Source organism: Cyprinus carpio, chromosome A2, assembly GCF_018340385.1.
Source record: "Cyprinus carpio isolate SPL01 chromosome A2, ASM1834038v1, whole genome shotgun sequence".
Classification (NCBI taxonomy): domain Eukaryota; kingdom Metazoa; phylum Chordata; class Actinopteri; order Cypriniformes; family Cyprinidae; genus Cyprinus; species Cyprinus carpio.
Genome location: NC_056573.1, coordinates 25,172,164 through 25,195,023, shown reverse-complemented (window position 1 = coordinate 25,195,023; position 22,860 = coordinate 25,172,164). Strand labels below are relative to the sequence as shown.

General features: G+C 36.4%; 2 protein-coding genes and 1 long non-coding RNA gene across 3 annotated transcripts; all 3 read left to right on the top strand.

Moving 5' to 3' along the window:
- The first annotated feature begins 155 nt into the window (after positions 1-155).
- LOC109055462 (dolichyl-diphosphooligosaccharide--protein glycosyltransferase subunit dad1-like) lies at positions 156-4,033 on the top strand. The gene is made up of 3 exons (XM_019072680.2): positions 156-456; positions 1,022-1,154; positions 3,844-4,033. The coding sequence occupies exons 1-2, from the start codon at positions 246-248 to the stop codon at positions 1,150-1,152; spliced, it is 342 nt and encodes a 113-aa protein (XP_018928225.1). The 5' UTR covers positions 156-245; the 3' UTR covers positions 1,153-1,154; positions 3,844-4,033.
- A 12,645-nt stretch (positions 4,034-16,678) lies between these two features.
- LOC122134980 lies at positions 16,679-17,932 on the top strand. The gene is made up of 2 exons (XR_006153230.1): positions 16,679-17,515; positions 17,599-17,932. It is a non-coding gene; the product is annotated as an uncharacterized LOC122134980 (long non-coding RNA).
- Positions 17,933-19,511: 1,579 nt separating this feature from the next.
- On the top strand, positions 19,512-22,597 carry LOC109055463 (polymeric immunoglobulin receptor-like). The gene is made up of 7 exons (XM_019072681.2): positions 19,512-19,784; positions 19,947-20,261; positions 20,351-20,675; positions 21,106-21,191; positions 21,345-21,397; positions 22,139-22,198; positions 22,281-22,597. The coding sequence occupies exons 1-7, from the start codon at positions 19,724-19,726 to the stop codon at positions 22,401-22,403; spliced, it is 1,023 nt and encodes a 340-aa protein (XP_018928226.1). The 5' UTR covers positions 19,512-19,723; the 3' UTR covers positions 22,404-22,597.
- Positions 22,598-22,860: the final 263 nt, after the last annotated feature.

Genomic DNA, 22,860 nt, shown 5'->3' with positions numbered 1-22,860 from the left:
ACAATACTTATTTTGTTTCACAATTGTCTCTGGTCGTTCTGAGTGAATTTTACACTGGGAAAATTAAATTGGTGTATTTCATTTATTTGCATTAAACCAAAAGTAACGCTGCACGACTCACGAGCACCGGAACTAAAATTCACTTGCTGTTCCAGTGGGGAACTTTTAGAGGACGCACATCTGTCTCTCTTTTACACGTCATTCATTTCCTCGCTGGGTTTCTGTGCACATTTCCCGCAGAAATCATGTCTAATTCCGTGTTTTCAGTCATATCGCGTTTTGTGGAGGAGTACAGGAGCAGCACACCGAATAAGCTGAAGATGATCGACGCGTATCTGCTGTACATTTTGCTGACCGGAGTGTTCCAGTTCCTGTACTGTGTGTTGGTGGGAACGTTTCCCTTCAACAGCTTCTTATCCGGATTCATTTCGTGCGTGGGATCCTTCATTCTGGCTGGTATGCACACTTACTTAATCATATAAAACAAGTATTCAAACATTATATATGTATTTTATGTTATGTATGTAATATATGTGTGTTTGTTTGTTTGGAATGTATGCAAGTTGTGTGTATAACATCATATTTAAATGTTTTTCAGAATATAATATCACTGTATCTTTAATTTTTCTCTCTCTGTTAGTGTGTGTGTGTGTACACACAATTGTGTTTTATATATATATATATATATATATATATATATATATATATAAATATATATATATATATATATATATATAACAATTATGAATATTTATATAAACATGCATTTTTTTTATTATTTTATACTATATAATATTTGCAATATAGCTAGTTGTTTATTTATTTGAATATTATGTCAAAAGCAGATATAAAACCATTAAAAACTGCATTTGTGCATATATTTGTTTATCAGAAAGCTAAATATTAATTGGTATGGGTCAAACATTATAACAAGCATTGTTCACCAACTTCACCAAACAATGTTCATATTTCCAGGTCTTGTTTGTTGATCATTTGTGTCTCTATGTTCTTCTATCTTCAGTCTGTCTTCGCATCCAGATCAACCCTCAGAATAAAAGAGATTTCCTGACCGTCTCTCCTGAGAGAGCCTTCGCTGATTTCCTCTTTGCTCACACCGTTCTGCATCTAGTGGTCGTCAATTTTGTTGGCTGAAGGTGAGCATCTACAGCAGGTGGATGTGTGTCAGTAATACCTAATCAGTGTTTTAACTTCACTTTCATGTGTCTGATGTTCATGTTCACACAATAGCATGACATCAGTAATTTACTGATTATGTTACAACTTCTCACACTGGAGAATTGCCAGAACGGTTTAATGGTATGTTTTGAAAAAGTCCTGTTCACACTTCACACATGATCTTTTAACTGTAATTTACCAGTTAAGACTGTGTGTGTCAAAGAGGATCATGTCTCATAGTTCAGGCAACAAAAAAAGAAAAGAAAGCCCCAAAATAGCAGATATATGTATCATGCCCGGATCCTTTAAAACAACAACAAAAACAACAATAACTGCTTGCTCAGTATAAACTAGGGCTGTCCAAAAAAAATTAGAATTTCGAATATTAGTCGAATTTAAAATAAAAATCCACATTGCAGAATTTAAGGCGTGCGTTAAGGAGTCAGCCTTATCAGTGGTGCACGAGACGTGATGACGATGTAAGTGTCATTGCATTTTAGTGTTTTTGTTAGCCTGTCCAGTTGAAGCCACTAGATGTGGCACTGCTGCTTTGTTGATTACAAATATTGCGGGAAAAGAGAACATCAATGCGGAGAAGATCTTTTTTTACATCAAAACTGAAACCTAGCCGTTCACACAGAATGCATATTTCGCACATTTTCTAGAGGGACATCTATCACCGTTGCGCTTGCGTCATGCACAAAAGAGCCACATGTTTAGAAAGCCATGTAAAATTAAATTCAACTTTGAAAAAGCATATCTCCGAGACTTAATTGGGTTTTTTTTCCCCCTGATCCCACTGCAACTCTGTTTTTAAATGAAAATGTACTCTGTGATTGGCTTTCGGCCCTTTGCATTAAACTATGAATACATGCATGATGCTGTTTTGTTAACAGTTGTTTAAGCAACTTAATTAATTATAATTGGTTTATAAACATTATTTTAAACATAATGCACTTTTTTTCACTGATAGTCATGTTCTTATGCTCAATGCGCCCTCTTGTGGCCTCAGGAGTAAAGCCAAAAGCTTTTCTTTACCCTAACTGAAATTATGCATTTTAAATTCGAATATAATTCGAATTTTAATAATATTTAAGCACAAAATTCGAATTTAGTTTTTCAGCCATTTTGACAGCCCTAGTATTAACTAATTTTTTGAGAAGCTCTCTAACTGACAGATAATAAACACTCAGCTGCCTAATATAGAAAAGTGATCTGTTACAGTAGTACGTACTTCCTCCTTTGTGTCATATTCATTTTTGAAAATGAAATATGCAGCTGCACAGAATTGCCTGAGGTTAAAGGGTCAGTTCACCCAAAAATGAAAATGATGCACCGCCGAGGCATCCTAGGTGTATATGATAGTGTATATTTTTCGGTGAACTAAACCTTTAACATTCATTGCTTTATTCTGCATTTTGTGTTCATGTTCCTTCAAGATTGAAGGCTTTCAGTTGCCATTCATTTAGAGATTTGTACATCTGATGTAAAGTCATTATAATCATCAAACTGCCAATAAGCTCTTCGATCCCTGCGAAAGACACATATTTGCATAATCAGAGGTGGACTGATGCAAATCGCCAATGCTTATATATATAGTGTGTGTGTGTGTGTGTATGTGTATGTGTATGTATGTGTCAAGCCTGCATTTATTTGATCGAAAATACAGTAATATTGTGAAATATTATTACAACTTAAAATAATAGTTTTCTATTTGAATATACTTTAAAAAAAAAAAAATTATTCCTCTGATACAAAGCTGAATTTTCAGCATCATTACTCCAGCCTTCAGTGTCACATGTAACATCCAGTCTATCACATGATCATTTAGAAATCATTCTAATATTCTGATTTATTAAGAGTGTTGGAAACAGTTCTGCTGTCTAATATATCTGATGAATAAAAGGTTAAAAAAGAACTGCATTTATTCAAAATAAAAAAAAAATTCTAATAATATATATTCTAATAATATATTTTCTTTACTATCACTTTTTATCAATTTAACACATCCTTGCTGAATAAAAGTATTGATTTTATTTAAAAAAAAAGAGAAAAAAAAAAATTACTGACCCCAAATTACTGACCAGTAGTGTATATTGTTATTACAAAATATTTATATTTTAAAAACATAGCTTCTTTTTTTTTTTTTTTTTTTTACTTTTTATTCATCAAAGTATCCTAAAAAAGTATCACATGTTCTGAAAATATATTAAGCAGCAGACTGTTTCCAACTTTGATAATGAATCATCATATTAGAATGATTTCTAAAGGATCATGTGATAATGATCCTAAAAATTCAGCTTTGCATCACAGAAATAAATGATAATTTAAAGTATAATAAATTTAAAAACAATTTTTTTAAATTGTAATAATATATCACAATATTACATTTTTTTCTGTATTTTTGATCAAATAAATGCAGGCTTGATGAGCAGAAGAAACTTCTTTCAAAAACATTAAAAATAGTAATGTTTCCAAAGGGGGCTGCTGTGGCCTAATGGTATATATATATATATATATATATATATATATATTATTGGCCTTGGCCAGTTCATTTTTCTGTTGGGCCGATAAGTGTCGGAGACAGCTTTTATTTTGATAGCGACTTTTATTCTGGCAACAAAATATGTTTGAGCAGCTCTGATGATTCATGTTTGTTTTTCACAGATATGAAGACTAAACGCAGCTCAAGTACAGAACAGCTACAAACAACAGCTGTCTGCAGATCTCTCAATGTTAATATATGTTCTGACACAATTGTCATTTGTGATAAGTTCTTGTCTTGTTCCTTCATTTTTCTACTTTTGTAAAATTCTCTGGAAGATGTTGAAACAAATTAAATGCCTTCAAACATTCAGTGATCCTGTGGTGTTTTATTCTATGTAACAAATCTAGGTAATCACATCTGAAGTAAATCTTTGTGTTTGAGATACTGTTAATTAATATACAAATAAACTGATCCCGTCCTATCTCGTTTCCACCAAAGTTTTCTCAGTCCTCCAGAAGTGTTCACGGCCGTGGGAAGAAAAGGCACAACAGACACAAAATCTGAGTATATCTTCACTTCAAATCTTTATTGTCTTACACAGGGTATATATAAGGATAAAATGAGGGTGGTACAGCCCTTTCAACCAATAGGATACAGATTACATATGGGTTGAGTATGAGCCAAAACAACAAGTTATATAAGTTATACATATGTTCAGGAACTCCTGGCCATATAAGGAATAATGCTGGCAGGGGGACTCTTCAACTTTCAGTAAAGGACAACCTAAACCTGGTAACCTGGGCCCACAAAGGTCCCCCACCATTCTTCACCGATTGAACCCTATGCATCAACTGCGCATGCGGGTATACATTGAGGTAAAGAAATATAGGAATAGAAAAGAACAGAGAGAGCACATAGATGGGAGGAGGGAGAAAACCTAGGGGAAAGAAAGGGAGGGTAGGAGCAAGGCAGCAGATAAGATCTCATATAATAGAAAACATCTGGAAGGGAGTGTATTTTTTCTAACAGATACATTACAAAAATATAATTTGTAATAAATGTAACACTTTTATGAGTGTAAATGAAACCAGAAGCAGAGTTTTGTATAACTCTAAAGGCCACAGTCTCTATATTTAATAGCACTGAACACAATTGCAGTATGGTGCACACATGGTTAAAAACACCCTCCCACATCTGGACATAGTTTAGGCAGAAGGAAGTGGGAGTGAATGCAGAAATCTCCTTCTCACAACAGCGGTCTTTAGGAAAGAGGGCCATATCACACTCAACCTCAGCAATGACTCTTCTTCTTCTAATCGTTCTTGCTCTTGGTGATCTGCCAGGTGAGCTTTACTCATTCCTTTCGCAAAAACAGTTTCTGAAAAACAACTTTGGCTGTTTGAGGACATTTTCCAAGGCTGTGTTTATGGGAGTTTAGAAAGACATTCTGAAGCTAAAATTGGTTATGCGTTAAAAGTTCCTGCTCTGAACATTACATTTGAACAGTTTGCAGTTTTAAAAGCCAGGATGGAAATGTTTCTAACAGAAGCTAGATGAGTTTTCATATGAAGGAAAACACTGTGACCCAAATTTCTCAAAGCATTTTAGAGTGCCGTCTATTAACTTCCAAACGTGTAATGTTTTTCATTTTCAAGATAATTTTTATTTTTGTTATTTGCCTTTTTTGCTTGACTTGTTTAAATGGAAGTTTGATGACCAACAACTGATGTATTTCATTAGTTAAATGAAAAACTGAAAGTAAATAAACTGGCAGTGAAGAGCAGGCCTGTTGGCCACAGTAACACAATCGGCCATTTCTGCCACAAACACATTGTTTAATTATCAATAATTTAAAGTTGCTTAAAGCAAAACACCTGAGTGTTTTAGCTTTTAAAGATAGTTTATTCTACTCTGCAGTACAATGAGGAACACATTATAATTTGATCAGACTTTATTTATTTTTTTTTTTTTTTTGCTCTTATGAGTGTAAATGAAACCAGAAGCATTTTGCCATCATGATTAATGTTATAATAAACAAATGTATTTTTTTAAGCCAGTTTGTAATCTTCCAATGCCAAACATATACAAAATTACATAACCTTCTAAATAATAATAATAAAGTTATTATAATATGCAGTCATTTAGCAGATGCTTTTTCCAAAGTGACTTACAAATGAGGATAATAGAAGCAACCAAAACTAACAAAAGAGCAACAATACATATACAAGGTGTATATATATATATATATATATATAGACACACACACATGTGCTCACATACACACTTAATTAGCTGTTTTGAGTTAATTAGCTGATTAGGGTGTTGCACCAGGGGTGTATTCCAGAAAGCAGGGTTAACTTACCGTGAACTAAACCCTGAACTCTCGGTTGATTAACCCCAAACCTTGCTTACTCGAGGTATGTGGTTCCAAAAATGCGTCCGGGAGTAAGTTCATTCAACTCAGACAGAGTATGTTCCTAGTTAAGACCATAGACTGTAAAAAAATATGGACGTAGTGTCCGTGACGTCACCCATACTGTGCGTTCACACCGCCAGCGTCGAGAGCGTCAAAGTGGCCGGAAGTCATTCATTTTCAATGAGAGCCGGCGTCGAGCAGCGGCGAGGAGCGTCGTGGCGCGACTTCGCCGTTGAGAGCGTCGAGGAGAGTTGAAATCAGGGCAACTTTATGGTAATGAGCTATGACGCGGTTCGGGCAGCAACCAATCAGAACGTAGAAGTCCACCGCTTGAGAGGATTCCAGAGAACGCAGCTCCGAACACATTAGTTCTCAAAATAAAAGGTTGATTATTGCTGTGGCGGGTTTGCAGTAGTCTATGATGTGTCCCTGTTTGCGTACAGGGACATAAAAAAATAAATAAATTAAAAATGATACGTGGACCAAGGTGTCTGAAATTGTTAATTATTCTGGTGAGTTGCTGATGTGCAGTAACGATATAAGAATAATAATCTAATGATATCATAAATAATAGTACAGTAGTCCCAGTTTACTTTTAAACAATTTCCGTGATTATACTTACATTAAGTAATGTTTATACTTGATTATATTTACTTAAGTAACATTTTCAATGCAGGACTTTTAATTGCATCAAAGTATTTTTAGAGTGCTTTATACATTATTAAGTAAAGGATCTTAACACTTCGTCCACAACAATATTTAATGAGGTTAACTTATAACGTTACCCTCATTGTGGTTAGTCTGCACAAGACCAACAAAATTGTTTGCTTTGCGGCCGCATTAAATACAAGATAAGCATTCGATCTACGTCAGAGCGCTCACGAATCTTTCTGCAGCGTTGTGTGCAGAGCGGCCAGAGCGATTTTTGACGCTCCCGACGCAGGCGGTGTGAACGCACAGATAGACTCCTCAATAGCGGTTTTGAAGCTCAAAGTGTGCAGAGCGGGCCGTCGCCATCTTGGCAGCGCGTCACCGCGCGACTCTCCCGGAAAATCGAAAATGGGCAAAAAGGCGGGAGCTGGTTGCTGAAGCCACGCCCACCTAGCGCAACAGCATTGTCAGCAGCGGCAATCCACCTGTCACTCAAGTGGCCACGCCCTTAATTATGCGGAACTTTAAGGCTTAATATAATTTAAACGGATGAGTTAAAAAAAAATTCACCCCCCTCACAGTTGTCATGAAGGGCAAAATTAGCTATATAGACCAAAATCATTTTTTGAACCAGGCTGTAAACATGTTTTTTTCTGCTGTAAAGTTGGGCATTTTAACATGGGGAGTCTATGGGACTGACTCCCTTTTGCAGCCAGCCTCAAGCGGCCAGTCGATGAATTGCAGTTTTAGTCACTTCCTTATTGGCTTCACGAGAGAGAGCGCGAGGTTGCCGCTCGGTTAAGACTCAAGACATTCTCAACAGAGCGACGAATCGACGAGTCACTATGGAAACGGACGCTAAGAAAAAGCGCGCCAAGCTGTTTCTTTCTTCTTCTTTTATTCATTAGTTGTTTACATGGTTAGTGCATATCGCCACCTAATTGATGACCGTGATTTTTTTTCCATGTAATCTTTAATCCTTGAGAATGTGAATTATATTTTTTGTTTTATGCTAATTATATATTAAGTCATATCAGATATGTATTTTGATTTAGAATTTAGACATTATAGAAAATCCATGTGTGAGATAATATAAACATGTAATAAATAAAAATAAATAAATATTTATAAGTTAAACATTACCTTGTCATAATGTTTTATAATTTATACAGATAACTCTTATATATGGCAATAAAAGAAATAATCATATTAGAATAATGTTACCTTATTTATTACTTATATTAGTGCTTCCTCATTAACATATCAAAAAAAAAAAAAAAAAAAAAAATATATATATATATATATATTATATATATATATATACATATATATACATATATATATATATATTAAGCTATATTACATATTGTAATATTATATAATGCTGTGCGCTATCTGTCACGCCCACTGAAGGCTCGCTAAAGTGAACTAACCCTGGAACATAACCTGCTCCGGAGCAGGTTAAGTTCAGAGAGTGGAGTTGCTATGACTACTAACATACCCTGAAAGTTACCTCCATTTTTGGAACCGAAAGTTGAGGTTATCCACTTACTTACTCTTAAACATACCCGGGTATGTCACATAACCTGCTTTCTGGAATACCCCCCAGGTGTCTTCAATATTAAACCTTTTCACAATATTCTAATTTTCTGAGATACTGAATTTGGGCTTTTCCTTAGTTGTCAGTTATAATCATCAAAATTAAAAGAAATAAAGATTTGAAATGTATCGGTCTGTGTGTAATGAATGAATATAATATACAAGTTTCACTTTTTGAATGGAATTAGTGAAATAAATCAACTTTTTGATGATATTCTAATTATATGACCAGAACCTGTATTTGAAAGCTGCAGATCTGATTACTATTGGTACACTTTATTGCTGTATAGGCTTATAATATTATTGCTATTCATTAAATCTAGACTAGAGTATGTATTGAACTGTTCAGGATTATCTTGTCGTGTCGCTCTTTTTAGGTTCTCTCTGCACAGTGAGCACTGTAGGAGATCCGTCTGTGCTGGAGGGTCAGTCTGTCACTGTCCCGTGTCACTATAACCTGGGGCGCTGTAAAGGGGGGGTAGACGATGACGATTCTTGGGGCCCATGACTAAGAGGGGGCCCAGTGAAGCCCCCAATAAAATTGTGGTGCTAAAAAAAATATATATTTGATAGTAAAAATTATTAACTTTAAATTATTCTATTTGCTGTTTCCTGGTGTCAAAATTTTTTATTTGTTTAGGAAACACAAACGTCCGTGGGGCCCTCTCCCCCTCTCGATTATCATAAAATGGTTCAGTCCGCCCAAATTGTATCCAGTAACCAAGGCAACACAAACAGCTTGACTTCACTTATAGCACCGGCAGATTCAACTTGACAGAGGATGTGAAAATGCCTCAAAAATCTGGAAGTCAAAAACGGAAAGAGAAAATAATAAGAGAAGTGAAAGAGGCAAAGAGTCGACAGTATGTTACCGAATATTTCACAAGAAAAGGTGGGTTTGTAAGTAGGCCTAAATTGTTAGTGGACCGCCCGTGACAATGATCGTAGCCTACGGCACTTTTCTGTGCGTACGCACGCTTTGTACATGAGGCCCTAGGTCTCTACAGTAGGATTTTTCGATAAGTTAGAAAGTTTCGATTGAGCAGGGTGCAGCGGGTGCACGGCTTTGCCTCACATGCAGCCGGTGTAGTGCCGAAATTTGCACCCTGCCAGATTATGCACCCCCTGGTATTGGTAGGTTTAGGACCAATCAGGTAGTGAGTTGAACAAAGGTGGGGTGGGGTTGGGATTAGGCAATCAGGTAGCGACTTCAACGAGGGGATGCAGAATCTGGCAGGGGTGAAGAATTCGGCACAACACCGGTGTCAGCATCTTTGTACGAGGCGGCGCCCACTTTCAGCACCCTGCTGCGGTCCACGCTGTTGCACCTGTCTTGCAAGCAGTCTAACTTCATGAACTCTGATAAAAATCCTCTGCCAGCTACTGTACAAACTACTATCAGCTGTTTGTGAGGTTTCAGTGCATCTCTTGAAGATGATGTGGAGTTGTATTACTACAATGTCCCCTATATTATCAAATACAGCATGATTCATCTCTGCCAACCATCTTCACATAATACTTTCACATTATCTGATCCAGACCGTCGGCAAAACTGAATTTAAAAAGCGCAAAATGACTGCCTGTGGACGTTATAGGTAGAAATTATTATATTTCTGTTTTTATTCACACAATAAATATTTAAACTAGTTTTAATGAAAATTCATGTAGTTTTTAGGAAAAGTCAGGCAGCAGCAAGGATTTGTGATTTATTTAGACAAAGTTATTGACTATGCAAATTTCAAAACGGTCAAAATGATGCCTTGTTCATTCTAGTGTTAAAGATAATTACCATAAGTTTAAATGTTGCGGTTAAAATGACTGCTGGTGGCCATTCTAGTGTTAAAAGTGCATGATAAGGGAACTCAATTTTCTCCCCCATGTTAGGTCAAGAAAACGCTGGAAAAAATAACAATACACAGTTTTAGTTAAACGTTCAATGCAGTCAAACGCACTTTGTCAAAATCATGCCTCGTTCCAAACAGAGTCAAATGAACCAGCAGCAGCAACTGGTCCGGCTGTCTCCCAACCCCTAACTCCAGCATCCCCTGAATCAGCCTCACACAAAGATGATTGAGTCTGTTCTTTGTGAGCATGGGATTGACATCAGTGATTGCAGAGGACAGGGATATGACAATGGGGCAAATATGTCAGGGAAGGTAAAGGGAGTCCAAGCTGAAATACTGAGGAAAAACAAGCTAGCTACTTATTCACCTTGTGCCTCTCATACATTAAATCTTGTTGGCGTACATGCTGCACAATCAAGTCCAGATGTATACACCTTTTTTGACTGCATAAATCGCCTGTACACATTTGTAAGTAGCAGCCCAGAGCGCTGGGCAGTCTACAAAGAGCAAACAGGTTCCTCATTGCATCAGCTATCTGATACCCGCTGGAGTGCAAGGACTGAGGCTGTTAAACCTGTGGCAAAGCACCTACCTTCTGTCATCAATGCACTTGATAGCATACTAATGACTTGCAGTCTCACCAATGAAGCAAGATCAGATGCTAATGGTCTCAGAAAATACTTCATGTCATTTGATGCTATTCTTCTTCTCACCATCTGGCTGAAAAGTACTGCAAAGCATTGATGACAGGAATGTTATTCTCCAGTCAGGGAAAATCTCACTTGACATAGAGGCAGCCAATATCAGAGCCTTGACAGAAGAGATGCAGTCTCTGAGAGATGCATGGGGGTCATGGGGGTCCTAGCTGAAGCAAAGTTGATAGCTAGAGAAGCTCATGTTACTCCTCAGTTAAGCAAGGAGTGCAGTCGCAAGAAGAAAAGAAAGAGATTCCATGATGAAACCTGTGAAGAGGAGACAACTCAGGAAGATTCAGAAACAGAGTTTCGGAATACTGTGTTTTACACTGCTATGTATAGTATCATCAGTGACTTAGACACTGGGTTCCAGAGAATTGCTGATATTGTGAACGAGTTTTTGCGGTTCTGAAAGTTGGGCAGATTAGTGAGGAAAAAATCTCTTCTGTGTGCCAACCACTGATCACTAAGTATTCCAGTGATCTAACTCCTGATTTTGAAAATCAAGTAAGACACCTAAACCGTGTATATGCTTCCAACTTCCCCCCTAACCTGTCACCTCTTGAACTCCTAAATGCTATTTGTAAGCTGCAAAGCATCTTTGAAGAAGTGTGCATTGCTTTGCGTTTATTTAGCACACTGCCAGTGACTGTTGCTGGTGGGGAGAGGGCATTCAGCAAATTAAAACTGATTAAAAACTACTTGAGGTTTCCAATGTCGCAAGAAAGGCTTTGCAGTCTTGCTATGCTTTCCATTGAGAGCGAGTTGGCTAGAGAGCTCGACTTCAAAGATTTGATTAATGATTTTGCAGCTGAAAAGGTCAGACGTTGGACTTTTGTTTAGAAATGTTGAGCAAGTACAAGAGATTAGAAATGATGTGGAAAGAGTAACTCAGACTCATCTATGTTATACCTTGGCCATTCTTTGATATAGTATATTATGCAAGTTCTGCTTAAATTATTAGAAATTTTATATGGCCATTTTGTTTTATGGTGGTGTTTTCTTGCTGAGATTTTTTTTTCACCACAGATTGTAATTCCTGTTTTTTTAAATTGAAGAGTTTTATTTTGAAATTTCAGTATCAGTGAAGCAAATAAATATAAATACATTTCATTGCATTAAGAGTGCTCAGTGTTTCCGTTACATTTCAACTGTCATGTTAAAAATATTAGGTTAGATTAGATTAACTTTATTGTCATTGCCAGTGTACAGTACAAATATGTACAGTATATTCATACAAATATAAATATATGTGAATACACTATATGACACATGTACAGCTATGCACAGTATATACATTATACAGTACTGAAGTAGTGCAGTATTACAGAGGACAAAATTACGGGTGTGGACATGGGATGGAGTTCAATTGTCTGATTGACTTAAATATATGAGAATGATAGTCAAAAATACCATAAAAGCGCATGATTTTATGTAAATTAATATGAAAAAACTCTCAGCTGTGTTGAGGGCCCTGTCAAGATTCTTTTCATGGGGCCCAAAATCCTTAGCAGCGCCCCTGGTCATGAGTGAAGTGCATTTAGCCACTGTGAATGTCAATGGTGCAAGAGATTCAAGAAAAAGAACAACAATATATGAAGTAATTAAACAGAAAAATATTGATGTTGCTTTTTTACAAGAAACCCACAGTGATGTGAAAAATGCTGTTGACTGGTTAAGAGAGTTTGATGGCACTGCTGTGCTAAGCCACAATACTTCTGTCAGTGGGGGAGTGGCCATTTTATTTGCAAAGAATTTTAGTCCTGTTTCTTACGTAGTTGATGTAATTGTTAAAGGTAGGCTCTTGAAAGTTCGAGCAGTTTTTGAAAATTATGTGTTGATCTTTATTTGTGTGTATGTTTCAGCTGTACCAGTTGAAAGATTGTTTTTTTAGACACACTATGTTCGACTTTGCAAAACTGTTGCACTGAAGATTTTTTGTTTCTAGGTGGTGATTTTAATTGTACTGAGCTCAATTTAGATAGGAATCACATTGAGCCTCATTTATCTTCACGTAGCCATCTTATATTATTAAGAAATATGAATTATGTGATATCTGGAGATCTTTGAATGGTAGTGAAAGGCAGTACACTTGGGTTCACACATGTGATAATGCTATATATTTGGCCAGACTGGATAGACTTTACAGTTTTTTAATATCATCTTAACATTTTTAGTATGTGTTATATTACGCCAGTAAGTTTTTTAGATCACAGCATGGTGCAATGTAAGTTTATTCTAAATTCAATTAAACACAAAAGTGCATATTGGCATTTTAACACTAAGCTGCTAAATGATAATTTTTTTAAGGAATCTTTCAAGTCTTTTTGGGAAGTTTATAAAACAATGAAGTGTTCTTTTCATTCATTACAGCAATGGTGGGACTTTGGTAAGATCCAGATAAAGCAGTTTACACAACAGTACACTCACAACGTCAACTAAGGAGTTGACTCGGTCCTTAGAACTTTTGGAAAGAGAGATACTTGAATCTCAGAATTTGGCTCACTCTACTGGTGAAGTTCGACACATGGAAGATTGCTCTAAGAAGAAAGCACAGTTAGCAGATCTACTGGGGTATAAAACGCAAGGGGCTCTGGTTTGTTCACACGTTCAAAGCATTGATCAGATGGATGCACCTTCCAAATACTTTTTCAACTTGGAAAAAAAGAATGGGCAGAGGCGTTTTATTTATGCACTGCATTCTGAAAATGTCTTTTTGTTGTCTGACCCTGCTGATATTCGGAGGAGAGCAGTTCTTTTTTATCAAAATCTGTACAGAAGCGAGCTTGAATCAAGGTGTTGTGTGGAAAGTGTCTTCTTTGAAAGCTTACCTAAAGTCTCTGAGGAGGCTAATGTGGATCTTTCAGGAGTGTTGACCCTGGGAGAACTTTTTAAGGCCCTTCAAAGCATGGAGTCTGGGAGGGCACCAGGAGTGGATGGCCTCCCAGTTGACTTTTATAAGACTTTTTGGTTGGAACTGGGAGAGGATCTGCTTGAGGTACTCAGTGCCAGCTTGTTAGAGGGTAGGTTGCCGCTGAGTTGCCGGAGGGCAGTTATCACCCTTATTCCAAAAAAGGAGACCTTACTGACATTAAGAACTGGCGCCCTGTCTCGCTTCTTTGCAGTGACTACAAACTGCTTTCCAAGGTTTTGGCTAATAGATTGGCTGGAGTGTTGGATCAGGTCATCCGGCCGGGCCGGACCAGATGTATTGTATCCCTGGTAGATCTATTTATGATACTGTTTCTTTAATTCGAGATATTTTTCATGTTTCTAAATTGTTAAATCTAGATTGTGGCTTGTTATTGCTGGATCAGGAGAAGGCTTTCGATCGAGTTGAGCATTCTTATTTGTGGAACACTTTAACTGCTTTTGGTTTTTTTCTGTAAAAAAATTGTAGATATGATCAAAGTACTCTATTGTGACGTTGAGAGTGCACTGAAAATTAATGGTGGCTTATGTGCTCCTTTTCGGGTTCTTAGGGGTATCAGACAAGGTTGTTCCTTGTCTGGAATGTTGTACTCTTTGGCTATTGAGCCACTTCTTCAACAGATAAGAATACATTTAAGTGGTTTGTGTTTACCAAATTGTAATAACAATATTCATTTGTCAGCTTATGCTGATGATGTTGTGGTGTTGATTCATAAACAAAGTGATGTACACTCTTTACTTAACTTAATCAAAGATTTTAAAAATTTGTCTTCTGCTAAGGTTAACTGGCAAAAAAAAGTAATGCTTTATTGTTGGGTCAGTGGTCTAATGGGATACCTTGTCTGCCTGATGGGTTGTGTTGGGGCAGGGGAGGCTTAAAATATTTAGGAGTCTATTTGGGAGATGATAGTGTTTTTTTACAGAAAAATTGGGAGGGGGTATTGGAAAAAGTCAAAGGGCGCTTGGATAAATGGAAATGGTTACTTCCAAATATGTCCTACAGAGGGCGGGCTCTTATTGTCAACAATCTAGTCGCTTCCTCACTTTGGCATAGATTGGCTTGTGTAGACCCTTCTTCACAGTTTTTATCTGAAGTTCAAGCCACTCTTGTGAATTTTTATTGGGTTCCCCAGAGTATTTTATACCTCCCCAAAGAAGAAGGTGGACAAGGTTTAATTCATTTACAAAGTAGAGTTGCTGCTTTTCGTTTACAGTTTGTACAAAGATTTTTGGATGGTTCAACAAATTGTAGCTGGTGTTCTGCTACCTGCACAATTCTGCGTACAGTTGGAGGTTCGGGACTGGATAAATCACTCTTTTTAATGGATCCCACAAAGTTGGATTTATCGTAACTGCCTATTTTTTATCAGAATCTCTTCAAAGTGTGGAGTTTTTTTTGTGTCCGTCAGACTGAGAATTTTTTCTCTCTTCACTGGTTATTACTGGAGCCATTGATTCTCGGGGCCCGTTTGGACATTACTGCACGAAGTAACCTACAAGGATTTAGCACCTCTCTTCGGCAATCCAGGATTTTCACTTTGGGACACTTATTGACTATAACTTGGGCCTCACTTTGAACAGGTGGAGGCAACTTCCAAGCGGTTGGGTATTAGATCTATCCGCTTGCTCGCACAGTTTTTAACAAAGTTAAGACTCTGTTTTACAGTTGAAGAAGACCAGATGTTGAAGGATTTTTTTGCAGGGATTAGTGTTCCTGATCCGGAGGATCCCTTTCCCTGTTTATTCGTGCAACCCATTCTTGATGAGAATATAGGCTTTAGTTTTCTTTTAAAATCACATGAATCTTTGGTTTTAGATTTCTTATCATGTGAAGGTAAAAAACTGTATAGAACTTGTGTTTTGGTCTTTATCAAGAAGTCTTTGGTTAGCAGAATCGATACACCATGGCATTCAGTTTTCAGTTTGAAAAATGATGTAAAACCCGAATGGAGATCTTTGTATAAGCCACCATTGTCAAAGAGGGTAGGTGATATACAATGGAGGGTTTTGCATGGTGCCATTGCTGTTAATTCTTTTATCTCAGTGATGAACCCAGAAGTTGATCCTGGATTCCCTTTTTGTCTTCAAAGAGAGACTATTTTTCACATGTTCATGCACTGTTTTAGATTACAGCCTTTATTTGTGAAGCTTAAGGAATTGTTTGGTAGGTTCAATTAAAATTTTTCAACTGAGACTTTTATTATGGGTTCTAAATATTTCCAGAAAAAACGTTTTGTTTGTAAATTGTTGAATTTCATTTTAGGACAAGCAAAGCTGGCTGTGTATATTAGGTGGAAAAATAACATTCAGCAAAGGTCTAGCAATGATGTTTATGTGTGTTTTCTGGCTTTGGTCAAATCGAGGGTATTGATCGACTTTAATTTTTATAGAGCCATGGAAGATCTTTTAACTTTTGAACAAATTTGGTGTAGTCATGGTGCTTTGTGCACAATATCCGAAAATGAGTTCGTGTTTTTCTTATAATCCCATAGTGTTATCTTTTCTTTAATGTGCTTGCTGTATGTTTTAAGTCATTTGTGCAGTGTGTTTTGAGCATTTGTAAATAAAGCTTTTTTCAAAATCAAAAAATCTCTCAAAATCAAATAAAAAATAAACTAACAATTAAACATTTAAACTTTGTGTGCTTTAATCGCTTTCACAGTTCTGTCAAATTAATGGAAGATATAGTAAAAATTTGCACAATCAGTCGCAGTAAATGGAGAAAGTCATCTGCTCAGCCTTAATTATGTCATTCTTAAACATTTTGAGTAAATGTTGTATTAAATTAAAGTAGAGAACCTATTGATCCATATTATACCACTATATTCACAAATCAAATTAGAAACCATAAGTAAAATTTTGATTTGTTGTTGTGATGTGTTAGGTTGCTAGCTGCAAAGTGGCTACTTTGCTCACTTGCTAATGTTGATGTGGTTTAAGGCTATATTTCTGCTCTTCCTCTGAAACAGGAAGAAGCAGAGACACTGCAAGAAGTGACCAGATCCTGTCATGCACATGCACTCTGCTGTAGACATGATTTACCCTCTGATTCTCTCTGGAATTTTACTTCACATCACAGGTCAACTTCTGACAGCCGATGAAAATGGTTGAATATGTAAAATATATTTTTATATCTCAAAATCAACTTATTGTATAACTGATACAACTAGTTTCTCAAAAAGTGAAATGATCATACATAATCTTCTCAAGCAAAGAGAGAAAGAGCTCTAGTGAGCATCAGTGTCAAAATATGCTAATTTGTGATTGATAAAACTTAATACACTTGCCACCCAGATCCCGTTATTAGTGGAACAGAGATGTAAATAAAAGTGTGATGTAACTTAAAGAAGTGTGGAAGTGCATCAGTTACTAACTTTGTGTGTTAAAATGCAGTTATTGTGATTGGTTTGCTCAGTAAACTTTGCTGCTGTCTGGTTGACCAAGGCTTCAACTCTAATGAAACACACCTGAACAAGCTAATCAAGGTCTGAAGGGTTACTAGAAAGCTACAGGCAGGTGAGATTAAATTAAGGTTGGAGTTGAACTCTGCAGGGCTGTGGCTCTCCAGGACCGGAGTTCACGGTTAGTTTATTTAATGAGTGATATGTTGCTTTCTTTATATTTTTTTTCTGTATTGTTTGTGCATAAAATGCAGATCTACTCTAAACCTGAAGATCCACCGATATACAGCACTATAAATGATGAAAACCCAAATGTAAGTAGACCAGACATGCACTGATGTGATGAAATTTCAGACATGAATATATCATGTTTATTATGCAATCCCTTTTTCTACAGGATCTCAACAAGGACATAATCTACTACAGTACTATTGATGATGTTCCTGGGAGTGAAGCAGTGAGGCCTCCAGCAGGCGGAGCGATATACAGCATAATATACAGCACTGTGGATCCACACTGACTGCAACAGTGAAGAACTCAGGAACAGAACCTTCTGACCATGAGAAACAAAATCAGGATCAGAGGACTGTCATCACAACTTTTTTGTAGTTTTTTGTATTATCTGCTTATAATTTCTTCACTGTAAGTTTACTTGTACAGTTTTATGTTGTTTGCATTAATACAAACAAGCATGGGCCTATTTATGATGAAATAAAAGTATTTTGCAGTTGTATGTGTCTTGGTTTCAGGTTGTCCTATCTCTTGTTTTCTAATAAGTATACACATGCAGCCCTGGAAGTATTTTGCAATTTTACTTGTGGATTTAGTATACACACTAATTTTGAATGTCCGTCACCAAAGATGGTCTGCTCATACTGTACATATATATATATATGAAAAAAAGTGAAGGTCCAGTGAAAGTGACATGACATACAGCCAAGTATGGTGACCCATACTCAGAATTCGTGCTTTGAATTTAACCCATCCAAAGTGCACACACACACACAGCAGTGAACACACACACACCCAGAACAGTGGGCAGCCATTTATGCTGCGGCGCCCGGGGAGCAGTTGGGGGTTCGGTGCCTTGCTCAAGGGCACTTCATTCGTGGTATTGCTGGCCAGAGACTCAAACCCACAACCTTAGGGTTAGGAGTCAAACTCTCTAACCATTAGGCCACGACTTCCCCTGTCGTCACACACTTTTAGCACACACTTTGTGGTCAGTGCATATATGTGTGTTTCGGCCTGTGAACAGCACTGTAAGTAGAGCAGAAGTCAGTGTTTCTGCTTGAATGTTTAAGCACTGCTTCTATACTTATGTTTTTGATTTCGGTCCAACACCCACAGTGCAGATTCTCACATTATTTTGTTTTTTGTTCAGCAGTTCAGCACACTCATTACAGAAACCAATGCAACTTTGCTTAAAGAAATCTCTCTCTCTTTCTCTCTCTCGCTCTTTCTTTCTGATATACAGAGAAGAAATGTAGCCTGCATATGCCAAAAAATAAATAGTGGCAAACATGGTATCTACCAACAAACATTTTATTACAAAAACACCTGACATAACTGCATTCACAAAAAAATATAGTTCACTTAGTAACTGCACAAACATATTCATATAGCTTTATAAGAGGAGAGAATAAATCATATATTTTAAAATTTCTGGTGAAAGTTTCCCCATCCATTATTTACTGTCAAATCAATGGGGATTATTTTAATGAAAAAATTTATACTTTTATGTTAGATATTTTTAGATTTTGAACATGCATTTTTATTTTTAAATCAAATTTAGCCTTTTTTTTTAAATCATTTATACCAACACCCACGAACCCCTTCCCTCAACTCCACCCCATTTGAAACATTTTAATTAAAAAATGTAAACAAAATAAAAAATATTTATTTTGTTGTAAAAGAGCTCAAATTATTACATTTGTTGAACAATAATAAAAAATAAACTAACAATTAAACATTTAAACTTTGTGTGCTTTAATCACTTTCACAGTTCTGTCAAATTAGTGGAAGATATAGTAAAAATTTGCACAATCAGTCGCAGTAAATGGAGAAAGTCATCTGCTCAGCCTTAATTATGTCATTCTTAAACATTTTGAGTAAATGTTGTATCAAATTGAAGAAGAGAACCTATTGTTCCTCGAGGACAAATAAGTGTCCGTCTTTTCTATATTCAAAGTATTCCCAAACTGACAACTAACTTGTATTTCGACGTGGGATAGAGATTAGAGATAATGGCCTTTGTCTCTGATGTTGTCTCCGCTGTATGTGTGGGTGGAGCAAGAGAACAGTTAAGTGGAAAGTTGTTGCCTAGGCGCAGGTGAGAGCTGCAGCATTTATTTTCTCCCAATACCATAGATAAGCAAATGTACATGGTATGATAACCGTACATGTTTATATCGTAACAGCCCTAGTGGCGCAATACGTTTTAGTGCTATATGAGAGGAAACAAGGGAAGTTACTACAAACACAGTTAAAACAGCTCAGATACGGGAAGAGAAACTTGCACAATGGTCACATATGAAAAGACAAAAGTATTCTACATTTCAGTAGGGTTTTGGCTTATTTTAGGTGAGTTTTAAATGTGATACTCTGTTTTTAATCAATCCTGTTTATCATTTTGTAATGATATTTTTTTGTGCTTAGTTGTTCATCTCGCTTTTAATGTGTTCTTGTGAAGACAACTTATTGTAAACTCTGAACATTACAACAGTGTGTGTGTGTTGTGTTTAGGTGTTGAATGCTACAGCAGTGGGTCATATAATAGATTAACTGTTAAGACTGGAGGATCTGTCACCATCCCATGTTATTATGACGAGAAATACACACAGCAGAAGAAATACTGGCGTTCAGAAACTGATAACTCCAGAACATACACAAACACAACAGAGGAGAATCTGTCAGTAATTGATCATCCTGATCAGAATCTCTTTACTTTGACTATGAGAAACCTGAAGAACACAAAACATGATGGACGCTATCATTGTGCTGTGAAGATTGAAGGAAAACCGACTGTCATATATGATATTTATCTCCAGGTTCAGTCTGGTATGAGATTTTGTAGTTATTTTAATCAATTATAATGTCAAATATGTGTTTAATCAAATCAAATGATGTGTGTGTGTGTGTGTGTTCAGTTCCTGATGTGTCTGTGGTGAGCAGCAGTGTATCTGGACATGAAGGTGGTGATATCAGTGTTCAGTGTTTCTACACGCTTAGATATAAGAATAACGTCAAGCAGTGGTGCAGATATAAAGATAAGAGGTGTTACACAGTGGGGAGGACTAACACATCCCAGAATTCATCAGTACAGATCAGTGATGATGGGAGAGGATCCTTCACTGTGCTGATGACTGGACTGAGACTCACTGATTCTGGCTGGTACTACTGTTCTGCTGGAGAGGCACTGAATCCTGTTCAACTCACTGTAATCAAGGCAGAACCAGACAAAGAGAAAGACACGTTAGTATTCAAACATTTCTCATTGACATTTCTCAAAATCATCTTCCTAGAATTATTCTAGATTTGTCTGCGTTTTGTTGTCATGCACTATTTCCTCGATTTATTTAGCCTTTTACTCTAACAATCATTTCCTCATTGCCTTTGTGATATTTCTTTTAAAGTTTTTGTGAAACAGGAGATCACAAGAATAATAATGCAACTGAAATCATTGACAAAAAAACAAAAGTACCTCATTATTTAAAAAAAAAAAAATAATCTTAAACCAATTCTTCGGCTATTAGGCTGAAATATATTAACAGAGCTCTGGTGAACATTTATTTCAGATACGGCTCATTTTCTGGTCTCTTTTATGCAGATGAATTAGTCCCACATCTTTTTTTTGGAGCTCTTTAAATAAAAAGATTTCAGAATGTTTCTGTATTTCCCACAGAAATAATGAACTCCTGACTGTGTGGCTTCCGGTTTCAGCTGTACTTCTGCTGTTATTGATTCTGATCAGTGTTTTCTGCTGGAGATGTCAGTTCAACCTACATTTTTATTTGTTTGAAAATTCATTTCATTCAATGTCATGTTATAATTTATTTAATCAGCACAGATTGTACAATTGTACAATTCTGTTAGTCATTAATTATTGTTTCTCTCTCTTTTTTTTTCTTTTTTTAAATGAAGATCAAGACAAACAGCAAATCAGAGAGATAAACGGCAGCAGAACCACTGACATGGTAAGTCATTAGTTTATGAGAATCTATATATGAACATGTTTGTTTGACAGTTTCTTTGGCTTTTATTTTGAAACTTTCTCTAACATCTCTATCATTCTCTAAACTGTAAGTGTAATTTTCTGATCAGTTTTATGAGACTTCAACACTCTGTGCCATGTCTGCATCATGTCTGAAAATGTAGTAACTCACCCAAAACATTTAATTCAGACTTCAAAACTTAGTTATTGTGTCAGTAAATTGGCCAGTGCTCCAAAGTTTATTTGTCATTGTGTGAGCTGCACTGGTCAAAAGCAGACATAATTCACATTCCATGTCATAGATATTTATGAAATATACGTGTAAGTCTGACTGATTTTGATTCCTGAACAAATCATGCTGCATTGGGAATCAAGCAAGCAAATGTGCATTTAGTTGTTGTACAAATTGTAGTAAGTCCAAATTACCCTGTGCACACATGTGCTAAAACGTGTATTTTTCTTAAATGAATAAGAATTTTAAATCTGGTGTGAACAAGAAATGTATTCTCATTCAGCAAGTGCTAAGATCCACCTAGAGAGGTTTCATCATCAAAACCAATCAAAAAAGATTTTAGGTCAAAATAAGACAAGAAAATGCATTTGTTGTTTTTTTCTCCTTACTTCTCATATGCATTAGTTTGGCCATGAAACCTGTAGTTTATTTAATGAGTCATATGTTGATTTCTTGATATTTTTTTCTGTATTGTTTGTGCATAAAATGCAGATCTACTCTAAACCTGAAGATCCTCCGATATACAGCACTATAAATGATGAAAACCCAAATGTAAGTAGACCAGACATGCACTAATGTGATGAAATTTCAGACATGAATATATCATTTTTATTATGCAATCCCTTTTCTACAGGATCTCAACAAGGACATAATCTACTACAGTACTATTGATTTTGTTCCTGGGAGTGAAGCGGTGAGGCCTCCAGCAGGCGGAGCGATATACAGCATAATATACAGCACTGTGGATCCACACTGACTGCAACAGTGAAGAACTCAGGAACAGACCTTCTGACCAAAAGAAACAAAATCAGCAGCAGAGGACTGTCATCACAGCTTTTTTGTTGTTGTTGTTGTATTATATCTGCTTAATTTCTTCACTGTAAGTTTACTTGTACAGTTTTATGTTGTTTGCATTAATACAAACAAGCATATTAAAATGATATAAAAGTATTTTGCAGTTGTATGTGTCTTGGTTTCAGGTTCCTATCCTTGTCCTATGCCTTGTTTTCTAATAAGTATACACACGCAGCCCTGGCAGTATTTTGCGGTTTTACTTGCGGATTTAGTATACACACTAATTTTGAATGTCCGTCAACAAAGATGGTCTGCTCATACTGTATATGCATCACACACTTTGTGGTCGGCTCATATATGTTTCGGCCTGCACTCTGTGGTCTGCTGCTGATCGGCAGTGAATAGTATACATGTTTTTA

Bases quoted from the DNA above. Each gene is read 5' to 3' on its own strand.
- LOC109055463 (XM_019072681.2), top strand. From the start codon at position 19,724: ATGGTCACATATGAAAAGACAAAAGTATTCTACATTTCAGTAGGGTTT. The intron at 19,785-19,946 runs GTGAGTTTTAAA...TGTTGTGTTTAG, and splicing joins AGGGTTTTGGCTTATTTTAG to GTGTTGAATGCTACAGCAGT. The intron at 21,192-21,344 runs GTCAGTTCAACC...TTTTAAATGAAG, and splicing joins CAGTGTTTTCTGCTGGAGAT to ATCAAGACAAACAGCAAATC.
- LOC109055462 (XM_019072680.2), top strand. From the start codon at position 246: ATGTCTAATTCCGTGTTTTCAGTCATATCGCGTTTTGTGGAGGAGTAC. The intron at 457-1,021 runs GTATGCACACTT...TTCTATCTTCAG, and splicing joins GGGATCCTTCATTCTGGCTG to TCTGTCTTCGCATCCAGATC.